Here is a 15,605-nt window from a genome sequence, read left to right as displayed (position 1 = left end):
TTAAGCCCTTTCCTGAAGGAACAGTCTCCTTTGCAGCAATGAAGCCTAAATCATTGATACTCTGTCCACAGGCACGCTGCCATTGCAACAGAAGGTGGTGCAGACAGAGGCATGATAAATGCTGACAGACCACTGCCTGTCAGTAATGGACTCAAATTACAGAATTTATTCTGGATGGCTTTGGTTTTCTTCTGAAACAGATTTGGTTATCAATTCACAGAGGGGGGGAAAATAACATTACTAATGCATATGGAAAAATAACTTTGAACCACAGTACATGGACTTTAAAAAGAGAAACTGAACAGAAAAGAAACCAAAAAAACATGAAAAACATTGAAGTACACCATGTTGCTGGAATTTACTTATCAACATAGCAATAAGAAGTTAACAGTGATAGTCTCAGTAAGGTTAAGCTGTGCAAAATCAAAACCAAAAACCAAATCAAAACAAAAAAGTGTTTGATAGCACAAAAAGCAGCGTCACCACAACCTCATCCCTCCTCTCCCCCAAAACATATATATGTATGCACATGTGTATATACACACACATGCTATATATATACATATATATATTCCATAGGGAACCTCAATTCTGAGAAGTTCAGCTCCCCTTTTAGCACATAATTGTTACTGTTTGTGAAACTGGCAGCTATTCCAGAATCTGGGCCAAAGAGTAGATATAAATATCTCTTCCCAGAACATAAAATATGCAACAAAATACTGTCTTACTGCATTGGTATCTTGTCCACTGAGTCTACACTTCTGAAATAAAACCATGCAAGTTGCACAGTATCTTTCTGTCCTCAATAATTCTTAGGCACAAAATAATACATACATTTCTCAGAGCTGCAACCCTGCACAAATGAATGTATGTGAGACACGTTCTACAATGAAAAGTGGCTAGTAATAAAAATATCACTGCATGGAACTTCACACTGACCAGTTTTGAAATCGCTGTGAAGCAAATGCTTTCTGAGTAATGATGTTTTCTTTATTAAACTGCTGTGCAATCAGTTAAACCTGAAGTCAGGAACCGAACTAAGTTTTTTCCACTTTCAGACTTCACCATCATTACCAATGGCATCTGTAATACCAACAGCCTGTGCCCTCCATGTCAGCACTGTAGCTCCCCCCCCCCCCGTTCACAGCACTACCTTGACATGAGAGCAAATGGGCTGCAGTTTCCTCTGGCATATGTCAATTCAGTATGGCTATCTTACATGAAAAGCAATAAAGAAGTACTGGATAAAGGGATGAACAGTGCCATGAAAGAAGGTATCATTCTTACATAACAGGTTTTCACAACAAAATTATGCCCATGAAAGAGTAAGAGCCATAAGAAGCTCCAATACGCCCATGCTTTTTCTGTACTGGAGGCCCAGGGCTGGATGCAGCACTCGGATGTTTCACCAGTACTGAACAGAGAGAAACAACCACCTCCCTTAACCCGCTGGCTAAGGCTCTTCCTGAGAGTGACCTGGGCACACTGTTTGCTCTTGTTCAACTACTTGGCCCCCAGGACTTCCAAGTCTTTTGCTGCAAAGCTGATTTCCAAAGCTCCTTATTTCTCCAGCCTGTCTGAATGGCAGCAGAATCATCTGGTTTATAAACTGCTACTCCAAATTTTGCAAGAGGATATTATGGGAGTTTGAAAGCCCTGCTAAATCAGTGTCTGACATCAGGGGTCAGGAGGCTTCTGTGGAGTTCACATTTTGTTCTTCGTGTCTGACTGCCTTCTGTATTTCTGTGTTAGGAAAAAAGATGAACTACTGAAATCCACCACCTTAGGAGTCATCTTGCATAGCTGAAATCAACAAGTAAATAAACAAGTAAGATAGATATCGTCTTTTATAAGACACTTAAAAAAGCTAGAACTGGTAGCAATTAATATCTGAAGCAAGCCTTATAGTCCCAGAGCAAAGACTAATCATATGCAAACCAATGCTTATCTTCTCGTCCCCATTTCTGCGGTCAGTAGTGTTAAGTTATGCGAAAAAAGGCTTGTCTCCATGAATACAAAGGACTTTTATTCTTCAAATACCAAAAAATTACAGAAGTCACAAACTTCTAGAGTGGAAACATCACAGATTGCTTAGTGCATAGGGAAAAATTTAACAGCTCCCTACAGCAATCCAAGACCTTCAAACTTTTACATGCTGAACTCTTTTCTGTAACACATTTATAAAGATGCTTGTATACAGAGCTCAGGGAGAAGGAGAAGGTGATGCTTAACAGATTCTGAATGTCACTGAACAGTTTTAATCATACACAGTTTTAGTATTTTCATCTTTCACTACCATATATGGCCATTCTAATTCACAACTCTTGAAAAATCCTTGCAGTTTGGCTCAGAAGAGATCAATCATATTTGTAACACCACATCACTGCATAATTCTGGGATGTACATCCCAATCTCAGGGTTTTTTTATCCCTTTCTGGAAGATGTTTTATTCAAGATCTTTTGAAGTGCTTTTATTGTTTATTCTTAATTTGAAAATACAGACCTTCTTAACATTTTAGGTTAATTTTAATGAATTCTTGGGCACTGAAGAAGATGCATGTGATGCATGCAATTATCAAGAGGGGTGTTTGTAGTCACCCTGGGGAAGCTTATAAAGCATCAGTCTAAATGTCAGGTGTTCTCTTACAGTATGTATTTGAGGAGCTGGAAGGCTGGTAGATAGCAAGGCTCTGAATAGCTTTGTCTCAAGCTGAGATTCATGGATCTGCCTCCAGTTTCTCTCATAAGCATACTACTGAGAATAGTCATCTTTTGCCTATTTTACTCTGTCACTTCACTCAGCCTTTAAAAGTAACAGGTTTGTAGTTAATCAGAATCAGAGGATATTTTGTAACTGAATTTTGAGCCAACCATCATGAGATCTCTAGGATGCAAAACAGAAATCTGATCAATCTGATGCACACACATTTCACTGCGTGACTTCCAAAACCTCAGTCCTGGTGCCAGTAAGTCCACTCTGCTTTTTGGTGTGAGCACAGACATTCAAGCAGTAAAACAGACTTCCACCAAGATGTGAGACTAATAAAGAGTACTTACTGTGGATTCTGAGCCACTGACTGGTGAAGTTTGTAACACTAACTTTTGCGCAGTATCTTCAATTTGGTAACCTCTAAAAATTTTAATTCTATAAATACTAAAAGAATCCAAACCCAACCATGGGTAATCATTAAAACAGCAGAACAAAGTTTACTGAACTAATGAACTAGATCAATTTCACTCAAATACACTTAGAAGCAATTGAAAACTGCATCAGGACACGTTTAAATGAGAAGATAAATTTTGTCACCTGAGGCCTCACTCTTTTTCTGGAAAGCCAGTAAGTAAATTAACAATTTCAAGGCAGAGCTTCCATTGCAAAGAATTATTATAATAAATCACATTATGTGAACCTATATAAAACATAAGATATTTCAGTGACTACTGTACAAACAAATATTTACCCACCACTACATACAACTTACGTTCTGTGAACTCCCCATCTCTGTCTGTGAACAGTTCACAGGCTTTCTGGTGGAACCAAAATATATCTCAGGGAAGACAGCACTAGTGTATGCAGTACATCGCTTAAGTTAAAGATCAACACTTAGTTGCACCTTCTAGCCTTACCTGTCCATTCCAAAGGATGCCTGTGGATTCTAAACTGCATTCCTCCATCTGAGACAGATTAACAAATTGAAGAATAAAATAAAATTAATGTTTTATAGGCTGGATCCTGGAAACAGCATCCCTGTTCCAAATCACAAGCAGTATTTTCCACAAAAGTTGCCTTCTGGACCCTGCATCTCAAGTTTGGAGCTCTGCATTAGCACTGTTGTATAATCTCCATTCCACAAGGCGCATCTGCCCTCTCGCTTCCTCTTGTCATTTGAAGGAAGGGGTTTTAGAAGGATGTTCTCAAACTCCCTCGCAGTTTCTAACAGTAACACACAAACATCTGCCTCCTCTCCTTTAAGGAAGGGTTTATCTAGGTTCAAGCAGCCAGTGTTAAAACACATGAAGTATTACGTCCTTCAAGCCCAGCTATTTGCAGCCACTCCCCTCTGAAGGGTACAGGATGCTGAAGCCCCATCCTCCCTCCACTTCCTTCCTCGCCTTTTCCATGGGAGAATTCCTAAGCGCAGCCACGGCCCTCAGCATGGGGCGGGCTGATGTAAACAGGAGGATGGTTAAATCCTAGAAATGATGGCAAGGCAGCTACACCAGCGAGCACAGCGGGAGCTCACTGGGAGTGCTGGATTTTGTTTACTCAGTGTTTCGCTCTCCCACATGACTTCCCCACAAACGCAGTTATTTCAGAGAAGACCAGACTGCTCTGTGACAGCTAGAAGGGATGAAGCTGCCTTTAAACCAAGATAACTCTGCACTGGGTACTCCTGGGTGGGGGCATAAGCAGGTGGCAGAGAGCTGCTTTTGGTGCCTCTACCTCTTTCAGGTTGGTGAATACCACCTTAGTGCAGGAGCTGTGCCAAGGCTCCCGATGCCAGATCCTCTGACTGCTCACAAGCCTCCTGATGGATCCTGACCACTGACTTACAACTCCCTCAACTTACAGCAAGGACCCAAACCATGCCAAAGCTGCCCCAGTACTGCAAGAACAAAAAGGGTACTAAAAAGGGTGCTTAAAAGGTATCTCTGCAAATTGATCCATGGGCTGCAGATTGAGTCCTTCACAGCACACACTTCATGAAACTGCACACTTGTGGAGCACTAGGTGCAAGCTCTCAAGGCAAATCCTGGTTTCTCTAATAATAATCAGATAACAAAAGAGGGGGGATGACACCTCCACCATTTTGAGTATGAATGTTTATTCGTATTCATGTGTTGTATGCTTATTCATACTCAGCTTAAAGACTCAAACAAATGCTCCCAGTTGAAGAAACCAAGACGGACTCTTTGCTAACAAAGAGCTTAAAGATACAGTATTACTTTATGTTTGCATGAGCACCTCTAGGAACTGTATTTACAAGGGACAGGAGGGGAAAGAACACCAGAACTGGACTACTTTAAGAGAAATTTAAACATCATTGTGTACTAAATGTTTGGAAATATTCTCACTTGCATGGCAACAAAGCAAAAAGTTGAAAACAGCAAAATTCTTGGATAGTTTCAAAAGCTGCCTAAGCAGCTGCTAGATCCTACTACATGATATCATAGATCTCTTTGCTCTTCATAACACTTTGGAAAACTTGGATGGTAATGAAAATATAAGACACAAACCGTCAGCTGAGAAAAGCAAGGGCAGAAAAGAAAAGAGGTTGTGGAACGTACAACAGATGCTCCTCCAGCCTCACACAGGAGAGTATTGGTTGTTGGGGCTGTAGAAGGTGATGGTGCACTGCTAGAGGCTTCTGGGAGTTCAGGGTGACACCCTGAACTCCAACCTGGACAGAAGTATTTGCATTCAGATGACACATTCCTGCTACATTAGCAGTGAAGGATCATCATCATCTAAAATCAAATATCTAACATCACAACCCAGGGTCAAAAGAGCAGGGAGGTGTTTGTTCCTCAGTGCACAGCAGCAGTTTGTTCCCTTGCTCAACCAAAATTAAGGTTCACATGCCTCCAACTTGCTGCATCTGCGCTGTGAGCAAAAGGAGGAAAGACTCCAATTACACTCCCTCAGATGCCCTCTGTGACACCTACATACCACATATATTATGTTGCTGATGTTTATTGCGTTCTGTTACTTTATACGGCAAGAGCAGTTATTCATTTTTACACCTGTGACTGAGAGGATGGTCAGGAATAAGCTGTATTTCTCTAACACTTCACTCCTACTTCAGCCACAGAAGCAAAGGCAGAAGCCAAACCATACACCCCATCCAAACACTAAATAATGAAACCTTTTTGCGACTGAAGCTTAAATTAACAGAGTGCAAGATCCTTGCTCTCATTTTCATACACAGCCTTTATCCTGACACTGCCCATTAGATGGACTACTTCCTCCTTTTTCAAGAATTATGTCACTGCATTTTGTTTCCTTCTGTATGTAGCAATTCAGTGTGGGGATCAGAGCATCTTCATGTGCCCTCACATAATGAGATACTTCAAGGCACAGCAGCAGCTCAAAGGATTAGTTAACTAGAATGCAGGACAAAGATATTGCAAAAAAAAAAAGAAATACCATTTTTGTCAGACATATGTCACAGTACAATGGCAGGAATAAAGCGGAATTCCACTTCTCTATATTCAAAGAAAAGACATCATTGAAATTCAAAGCATTCAAAGACAAAAATAAATCCTTTCACCCATCTCACTGGCAAAAATTCAAAAGTGTAACAATAGGAAGGAAATGACCTCAAGCTTAACCTCTTTCCTGAAAATCTTACTAATCCTCCTCCATAAAATTATGTACGTTTCACTCCCATCTACACTTCAGGTTTCACAGATGTGCCAGCCTCATGGCACAAGTGCTTTGTGCAGCATGGATCACCAGCCAGATGATAAAGCTCACGTGGAAGGCAGATGCTACCCAACAAGCATACACAGCTTGGGTGTTTCTGCAGCACACCACAGAAGACTGGATACTAGGAGAAACAGATAATGTTAGACAAAAAATTAAGCTAGAGAGCAACACTGAATAAACTCTGACAGATGGTGCAGAACGCCCTAAGACATAAAGGCCATTAGATAATTGATTGTATTGCAGAAAAGTCCTTTGCAAAACATCTTTGCAAAATGTTATTAAATCACCTACCATTTAGTTCACTGAGGTCCAGCTGGCTGTTTGTGGGGGTAAATACAGCATGGGGGATGCTGTATTTACCCCCACATACATGTACATGACAAACCCCCTCCTGAAGGAAGGAGCTGAGGCAAGAGCTGCACCACCTCTCATGTCAACTCACAACCGTTTCAGCTGCTGATGATTTGGGGAAAGTGACATCTGCAGAAGATAGAGACAGCCTGCTCCTCGGGGGAAAGCAAAAAGCAGTGGCCACCACCCAGGGAACAGTTTGCAAATCCAGATTTAGGCCACCAATGGCTACTGAAGTTGGTCTGCACTTAAAATCGAACAGACTAGACCAACTCAGCGGGCCACTGTACTATAAAGATTAGAGAGTGAGAGGATAGGAAAGATGAAAGCGATATACTGAGGAAAACAAGAGCCTGTCTCTCTCCTGCAGCATTATCCTTGACACTTGCACAAATCTTTTGGTTTTCCTTTTTTCAGCACTTCCTTGTGACTCACACCTTGATAAAAACATGACACAAACCCACCTTCACAACCATAATTCCTTTCAATACATTCTCTCTGACATATCCACTTCTTCACCGTATCCCCAAACACATCCCAACACTCCCACAACCTTGTAGCCTAGAGGTGATCATCTCCTGCTTTTAATGGTATCAAACCCAAGGAAACCAAAAAACCCCTCTGTGTGTACAAGTATCCTAAAGGCCAGTTATTCTGGGGGAGGACAAATGTAGAAACATAAGCCATTTTTCCTAATAAACTGTAAAAGGTCATTTTACAGTGTAAATACTGTCAGAGCTAAAATTACAAAAAAGGCTTTTCTGTGCCATATTTAATGTGCCAGTCTAAGTTTACTGTGGAAAGTTTTCATCATTTTCCTTCTCAACCACAATTTTATACGGTGTCAGATAAGCACTTGTTTGCTGGCGGCACATGAGCTGCTGAGCTTGCTTGACCCTCGCACAAAAGAAGTTTGCAGCTTCCCAAGAATCAAGGGCATGCCCTTTTACCTGGGACTACATTCCCATTGCAAGTCTTTGCCACAGATACCAGCAAATATAACAAAGTATTCCTGCTGTGGAAGACATGATATCAGCAAAGCTGTGATTTTGTCAACACAGCCTATCCTGCCCCCGGATAGATTCTGTTGGTAAATAAACATTACCAACAAAAGCACAATTTTGCTAGTGCAGCTGCACTTACAGAGAAGGCTTTCTCTGGTGTGACTGTCTTGGTACAGATCATATGTAATCTCATAGCCAGGGGAAAAAGCGAAGGATCATTTATTTCATGGCCTTTCGTCTGGTTTTAACAGACTAGCAGTACCTGGTCATGCATGCAGATACCCAGTGCAGAAAGTTACCAGAGAAACTGGGGGGCTTGTTTCATGTTTATTGTTTGGGTTTTTTTCTGGTCAAACATTTATGATGTGGAAACAGTAGAAATCACTTCAGGAAGAGCCAGATGGTTATAGCAGCCCTGCCAAGTCTACCACTGGGGTGGTAAACCCCCTCTTCCCTCCTTCATAGCCTCAAAAAGTACGTAGAACAATTCCTCCTCTGCAATAGCATCACTATTATACTTCAGCCTGCTGCTACTGTATGACAACAGTATGTAGTTTAACTTTCTAAGAATAGGAATATTCAGGCTAGTTGAAAGTTTAGACACCAGTGAGTGGCCTGTAATATGCAGGAAATCAGATGTAATGATCTCTTCTGGGCTTAATTTTGGTAAAATTTAGGCTCATTTGAGAACCATTACTAGATCATAAACTAACCTCAGGTACACTTTATTCCACATGTAACTGACTCTCCAAAAAGAGGTTTTTCTTGTGGAACAGGCAGTGAACGTAACTGCCATAACTAAGAGACCTTAAAATAGAGTCAAAAAGACTGTGTGCTATTTTTAGCGCTTTCTTGGTTTGCAAATCTAAAAATAAAACACCATTTTGAATCACTATGAAATGTACATCTGCCCTTTAAACATCTTACGCATCACCGAAATGCACATGTATAAAAAGCACACCAGGCTAAAAGAGATTTTTGAAACATACAAATTTATTTTAAGTCTGTATTTTGAACCTGTTGCAAGAGTTTTTTGTTCTATTGATATTTATGAAATTTTAAAATCATCTACCAAACAAGTACTTGGCAACTGCCCACCAAAACTTACTGAAACATTAGGCTCGAGTACCACCTTTTTCTCCAGATTACATTTTGCAATATACCTCATGTTGGCTCCCCATGAAGCAGAGTAAGATTTATTGCCAGCACGTTTGCTATTACTGATCTGCAGGTTTGCAAAGAACATTTTCTAGTTTCCCTCTTTCCCTTTTGTCCATCCTTCTGCTCCCTTTTTATTTTTCCTTCTGCCACACACACAGTAGAAGAAACTATCTCAATTTACACAGGATTTATAGTAGTTCTGGTATATTATTATCAGAAACCCTGCCAGTGGTGAGATGGGTACCCTAAGAAGCACCTAAGGCAAGTATCAAGCCTGTTACTACCTGTATAATAAGCTATAAAACTTCCTGTCCTAATTATCAGGAGCCATCCCATCCCTAATTATCAGCAGCAACCCTATTTCCTATGCCCTACAAATTAACGATATGAGAGTACTATAAAAAGACACATAAACTTTGCAAACGCTTTCTTACAAGTATTGTCCTTATTTCCTTTTTCATCCCCTGGTTCTGAAACTAAAATGATGATATATTGTAAGAAACTATAATTTCTTAACAAAGCTTTCACGTTAATAAATTTATCAGGTCAAAAGTATTTATCAAGACAGATGATCCTTAAAAAACTGCTGGAAAGCCAGCACTAGTTATTGATCACAGTAACCAGCAATCATATTAAAAGATCTATTCTAACTTATTCAAGTGACACAAATTCCTCAATTACTGCAATTATCTTCTACAAAAGCCGACCTGAATTCACTGTTGCATTACCCACTTGATGTGCCTTTTTCCCACTCATATTCTAACAGACATATTACTGCAGAAATATTTACATTTTAGCAAGTGCTAGAAAATATCCACACAACACAAAGGATAAGCTCAGTCACTTCAAATCAGTCACCTACTGGATGTGCAACGTCTTGACAGACAAGACTTCCCATGCACTGCGGAGAAACAGACAAAAGACCAACCAACCACAAGCAGCTACACCTGAAAAGTAACTTCACAGTCTTCACTCACCAAAATAAAGAAACCCATCAGGACACAGCGGTGTCATTCAGCATGAGCTTTCACTTCTAATCCTCTCACCTTTCAATGAAAGAGACACAGGCCCAAACAGGTTCATTATATACGTGTAATAACTCTGTATAAATTCTGCAAAAATCTTTAACTGAATATATACAAATTGCAAGTAAACAAAAAGGCAAAGTTCACTAAATGTACTTCCTTTCTAGAACTGAACAAATAATATGCAATTCAGAAGAAAGCACAAGACATAAGAGATATGTATTTCTTCTTAAATCCTGGTAAGGGCATAAAGCATCTTAATGAGCTGAAATCTCATTTGTGGGGAACTCTCAGGCATATAATAGGAAGGAGGTGCTCCCTTGCCAGATGTCATGTTCTGCTTATGGCCATGGAGAAGAATGAGTGCAACCATGAAAACGATTTCAGTGTTTTAACTGCCCAGGCTTGCATACCCTCCTCCAGTTATGACAATTAATCATTATGATGATTAATTCATCATTAGCAAGGGTGTAAAACTCAGCATGAAACATTCTGAGGCACAAGAGCCAGCATGGTCCAAAGAGCTGACCCAGCCTATACACACGATGATTCATCAGCTGATTTTACGGCCAACTAGTTGGGTAGTTTTAGTTGGCTTTTGATAGTAGTCCCACCTTTGGTTTTCCCAAAGCAATATTACGTTTCCTAGATGAACCAGCAACGAGCAAAGTCAGTGCCAGGTGCACTCCCCAGTGGTCCAGAGGAATTTCATTTAATCACTCAATCACTCTTGCATTTTCAGCCCTTGTTTTACTTGGTGTTTATTTAGCTTTTGTTTGGTTGGATTTTTTGATGTCTGAAAGTGTTACTTATCACTAGGGACAAAAGGCTAAACCAAAAAGCTCTAGATGCAGTATACTCACAGAACAGATAAAATACCCAGAAAAAAGAGTTTTCCTGTATAGAGCAGCAGGAGGTTGGCTTGGGGTTTGCTTTCTCAAATGGTTAATGGTTTGAACCCTGGAACTATTACAATGGCACAAACATCTCTGAATTTCCAGCATTGTGGCATCCCTCAGCATTGGTTGGAGACAACTGATTCATCACTGAAAGGAGAGGAAAGACTGCCTCTGGATTCTTCAGCTTCAGTTTTGACTGCAGTTGATTATCACTTGCAGCTTGTGACATTGTCGATCAATATTCTTCTAAATCTATTCCAGCCTTTTGACAGTCACACTATCAGCTAGCATCTCATTCTCAGTGCTTAAAGTCCATTCCCATGTCTAATTCAGACACGTTTCTAAAAATGGTATTCTTATTTGCCAGTTCCAAGTGACTGCTCACTGCCTTTCAGAAATCCTGCTACTTTCTAGAGGTTGTCAGTAAAACATGTTTCTGCAGCACACATCTCTTAAGGATCTTGTGGGATTTAATATTCCCATAGCAGCTGTTGTTTTTTAAGTTTATCTCCAATATTATGAGCTGCTTAAGCAGGAATGCAAACTAGGCTATTGTTGTCATCTGACAGTAATAGGTTTCTTAGGGAATTTATTAGAAAGTCAGAGAGCTTGCTGGTTTGGAATATAGAAAAATATTTCTATTTAAACAACACACAATTCTCATACTTCAACTTTTCAGTAATCTACACCGAATGTAAAACCCACTAACAGAAAGAAGATACAGCCCAAAAATACAGGTTCTAACCCAAGGTAGAAACAGGCATCAATGCTTTCCTCTTGTGCCTTCTGTTCAAGAGTGAACCCATTAACTATGACATTGTGGGTACCCTCTGCATAAGTAGTTTTTCCTTTCTACAAATCACATAACCTCTAGCTTAAGCAAACAGTAACATCCTAATTTATTTATATACGTATATTTGTTAAGGCATTCAAACAGCTGGTAAGTAATGTTGTGGAAAACCTACAGATAGAGGGGAATAATAGGGTATAAAGAGAGCACATCCATGGCAAGCAGTGTGCTAAGGAAGGCTTTTTAAAGGAATATGCTGAATGACTATCCTACACTACCTTTGTTACCATTACTACTTATTTCCCTGGCTAGCTATGCTAACGGCATATTTCTCATCTTGTAGATTTTCCATTCCTGAAAAGCTCTCCCAGGCTCTTTACAGTCTCTTCATTTGAAATGAGTATATTCCAAAAACTTTGTCCTGAACAGGCAGAAAAGTAGGCCTAAACATTATAGTATTTTAAAATATATTAATGAATCCATTGCTATTATTTGACTTCAAATGTGATGAAATGCTTTAGACTTGTGAGAAATATTTCATACTCCTAGATTTTTCCTCTTACTTACCTCCTGCTTTTGATGTAAGGATTCAGGATTCATTCTAGATTTAATATGGATATTAATAATTAACAGAATGAACACATTATATAGGATAATCTGAGTTCATTATGAAGCCCAGCGAAGCTAACATGAAGTAAAACATCATCTGTGAGCTCTTACTACTAATGTTGCAACTGAAATTAAATATTTTAAATGTTCCCAAAGACATGTTTTATTTCCTTACTGGTAGATTACAGTAGCCAGCACTACTCAATATGGTGGGGCATATCCAAGAAGTATTTTGTAGATAACCAATATTAAAAAAAACAACAAAAAAGAAACCTGTGGCTTTGAAAGTATATAAAAATGCTTTTTTTAAGCAACAAAAAATCCTGTTCAGATTGGTTATATTACACCTAACTGCACAATTTCATACAGCGAGCTCTGATCCCAAAAGCTTTGTTAGTACAATTTGTGAACTGAGTCCCTGGGGCATAATTGTCAGTCAAGATGTGGTTTCTGCATTTTTCTGTAAGTGTATATTGTGTGTCATTGCAAACACAGACTATCCCATTTTGGGATCTGGCACTAGCACACTGACATAGCAGAATTTAACAGCACAATTAAGGAAACACTGTAGACTAGGAGAATTGCTTTTGGGGTAAGCCTGTGACTGAAGTCTGACCCAGTTCACTTTTCAGAAACACATAACATTTTTTCAGTCCTTTCCACCAAACAATATAGTGTGGTTATACATTGTAATAATATTCAAGCAGACACAGGATAACCCAGGAATAATTCAGGAGCACGGCACATTCTAAATTTGCACATGCACTTTCAAAGATGCTATTTATGCTAGGTATACAGCCACAGGAAATCTGATTTGTTCACTTCTGTCTCAGTGCCTGCATTCTTGTACTGTCCCTGACCTGGTTCAGGCTCCCTCAGACTGCAGCCTGGGGCTTGTTTACTTGACAGAAATTCCCAAGTTTCTGTCAATTCTTTGATGATGACAGTGTGTCCTGGGGGCTGTATTTTCTAATTTTTCCTACCATGCTCCGGATACCATCACCCTACGCCTTATCCTGGAGCTGCAAGCAGGTATGTATGCTGACCTGCCAGTCCATCTTGTGTCAAGCACTAGTTTTCTTTCCCACATTCCTGCCAAATTATGTAAATCAACAATTTCTTCAGATTCTTCAACAAGGATAACTTGCAGCTGCAATTCTTAATATATACGGCTCCTTCACTCCTACCGGTCATATTAAAAAGCTTGTAAGTCAAAGCATCAAACTACTGTGGCTCCATAAGAGAAATGTAGCAAGTTCATGACTGCAAGTCACAGACAAACACTGACAACAACTACAAAACCAAAGGCAGAAAGCTGGACCATCTTCCAACTCCCTTCCTTTGCAGTGTGGTGAAACCTTTAGATGGAGCATCACAGTTCAGTTTTTATTTCATACCTGCATTTAGCCAACTCTCATTGTTTTGAGACACTTCACATGCCAGCAAGATCAACTCTGTGCTTTCTTCTCTATTTTGATATCCATGTATTTTTCTGGAGTGCCTAAAAAGCTGTCAGCGTATGTCATCTGTTTGGAGATGCAGTATTTGTGTCTTGCATCAGGGACGTCTGTGTAATACATTTAACGCAGGGCAAGCTGGCTAATACTGCTGCATCCAAGTTCAAAGTTCAGATCCAGATGTTGAACCTGTTAAAAATTCAGGACCATCTGGTTTTACTTTTAGTTTGGCTTATCAGAGAGAAAATCCAAAACCATGATGTTTGATGCTGGCTTCCTCATCTCTGTCCTGAGTTGCTACGTAATTCATGGGAAGCAAAGAAACTCCCGAAGCCTTGCCTACCTACTGTATAATATATGTATGTTACTAAAATGGTGTCTTCTTACTTATTTTTAGACTAACTATGTGGGATTCCAGCCAGTTGCCAGTGCAGTGACTCAGCAAAGCCCCATGCAGAGAAACCCTGTGTTGGGACTCTTGTGGCACCAAAAGGAGGGAAGTTAGGTCACGGGCCCTTCTTCACCTATATGCACCTGCTTTAGGTTGACAGCAGGACACCATCAGAAAGGGCTCCTGAAATCAGAATGCTGATTGTTTGTGAGTGATGAAATAAGGAGTGAAGCACATTGCCTGTGCAGCCTTTGCATGCACGATGCTATTTTAAGAAAGCTTGGTAGTCCTCTACTCAGTGTCTTTACTCCTTTTAATTTACACTCAAGTCCAGGGACATCCTTCATTTTGCATTAGAGATTCTGCCTGTCACCTCCCAGTCCACATGTGTCTCGTATTCATACCTGGAAGTCTGAAAACATGCCCTACATTTCTAACAGCAAAGCTCAAGTGCCTTTTTTATATACATATGTGTGTGTGTATATATATATATATATATATATATATATATGTACGTATTTTTGTCCCAAATCCTGTTAGAGCATGGAGTATATGTAATAGATTTTCAGGGGGTATCTGTAAATTACTATCTACAGAACTATCAAGGGTGTCTGTGATTTCAAACACAGTATCCTCTATTCAGTAAGCAATTTATTTCAGGAGGTTGACTCATTTCCTTAAAGCTTTTTCAGCTATCTGTTGTGACTGAAAAAAAATCCAGAAAATTTAGAAGTACTCAAGGAAATGAGCCAACACATCCTGGAAGAAATTCATCCAATGCATACACAATAAGAGAAGTCAGTCTCGAATTTCTAAAGAAATGAGCAGGAGGAAGTTCTAAAAGAACCTGAAATATTTTCTGTGAAACACAATGTTTGTTTCCCATCATCGTGACTCTCTTTACGCCCACTTTAAAAGCAACATATTATGGCTAATCAGGAAAGTAAAGTGTTTTTTGTTGTTTTTTTTTTCTCTCTGTAAAGATGAAAAAGCTCTTCCTGAAATAGTTTAGTGAATCGCCCCAGTATTAAAATTAAAAATATTGCTGCCATTATGCCTCAATAGAACTTTATTTCAGATCCCTGGTGCTTACCCCCCAGGGACATACGGTCTATGGTCAAACTATGAAGCTTTTCAGTGAGATGCACAATGCACAATAGAACCACCTCATCACAGGCCTCTGGGGATGCTGGCAACCTGGAGTTTATCACCCAGGGACAAGGAGACAAGAAGTCCCTACCTTCAAGGCTAATGTAATCAAGTGCACAGTCTTGGAAAAGCTGAACTCTTTGAAACAAAAGCAAAGAGCAAGAAACATTTTTACAGCCTTTCCAAGAACCACTCATTCCCAGGGTTAGTATCCGAACTCAGGACAGGAAGAAATGAAAAATCCATCAAACAACATAGATTTCATTAAATAGTAGTTACTACAAATTCCTTTTGCCCTTCTCTGGATGCTCACATTCTAATGAAGCACGAGTGTGACTC

General features: G+C 39.7%; 1 protein-coding gene across 3 annotated transcripts in view; it reads right to left on the bottom strand.

Annotated features, from left to right (window-relative positions):
• Positions 1-15,605, bottom strand: part of HECW2 (HECT, C2 and WW domain containing E3 ubiquitin protein ligase 2) — a 175,702-nt gene that overhangs the window by 74,861 nt on the left and 85,236 nt on the right. The window contains exon 1 of one of the 3 annotated variants that reach the window (XM_061457073.1): positions 3,628-4,032. The exons of the other annotated variants lie outside the window; for them this stretch is intronic. Coding sequence (XP_061313057.1) covers positions 3,628-3,667 — 40 coding nt within the window. The 5' untranslated portion in view covers positions 3,668-4,032. Of the gene's footprint in view, positions 1-3,627; positions 4,033-15,605 lie in introns of those variants that run through there. 3 annotated transcript variants of the gene reach the window in all.

Source organism: Pezoporus flaviventris, unplaced genomic scaffold (assembly GCF_033815535.1).
Source record: "Pezoporus flaviventris isolate CSIRO_AGI_PZ_B2104156 unplaced genomic scaffold, CSIRO_AGI_Pfla_v1 ptg000001l, whole genome shotgun sequence".
NCBI lineage: Eukaryota > Metazoa > Chordata > Aves > Psittaciformes > Psittacidae > Pezoporus > Pezoporus flaviventris.
The sequence above is the reverse complement of the archived record's forward strand: the minus strand, read 5'-3'. Positions and strand labels throughout refer to the sequence as shown.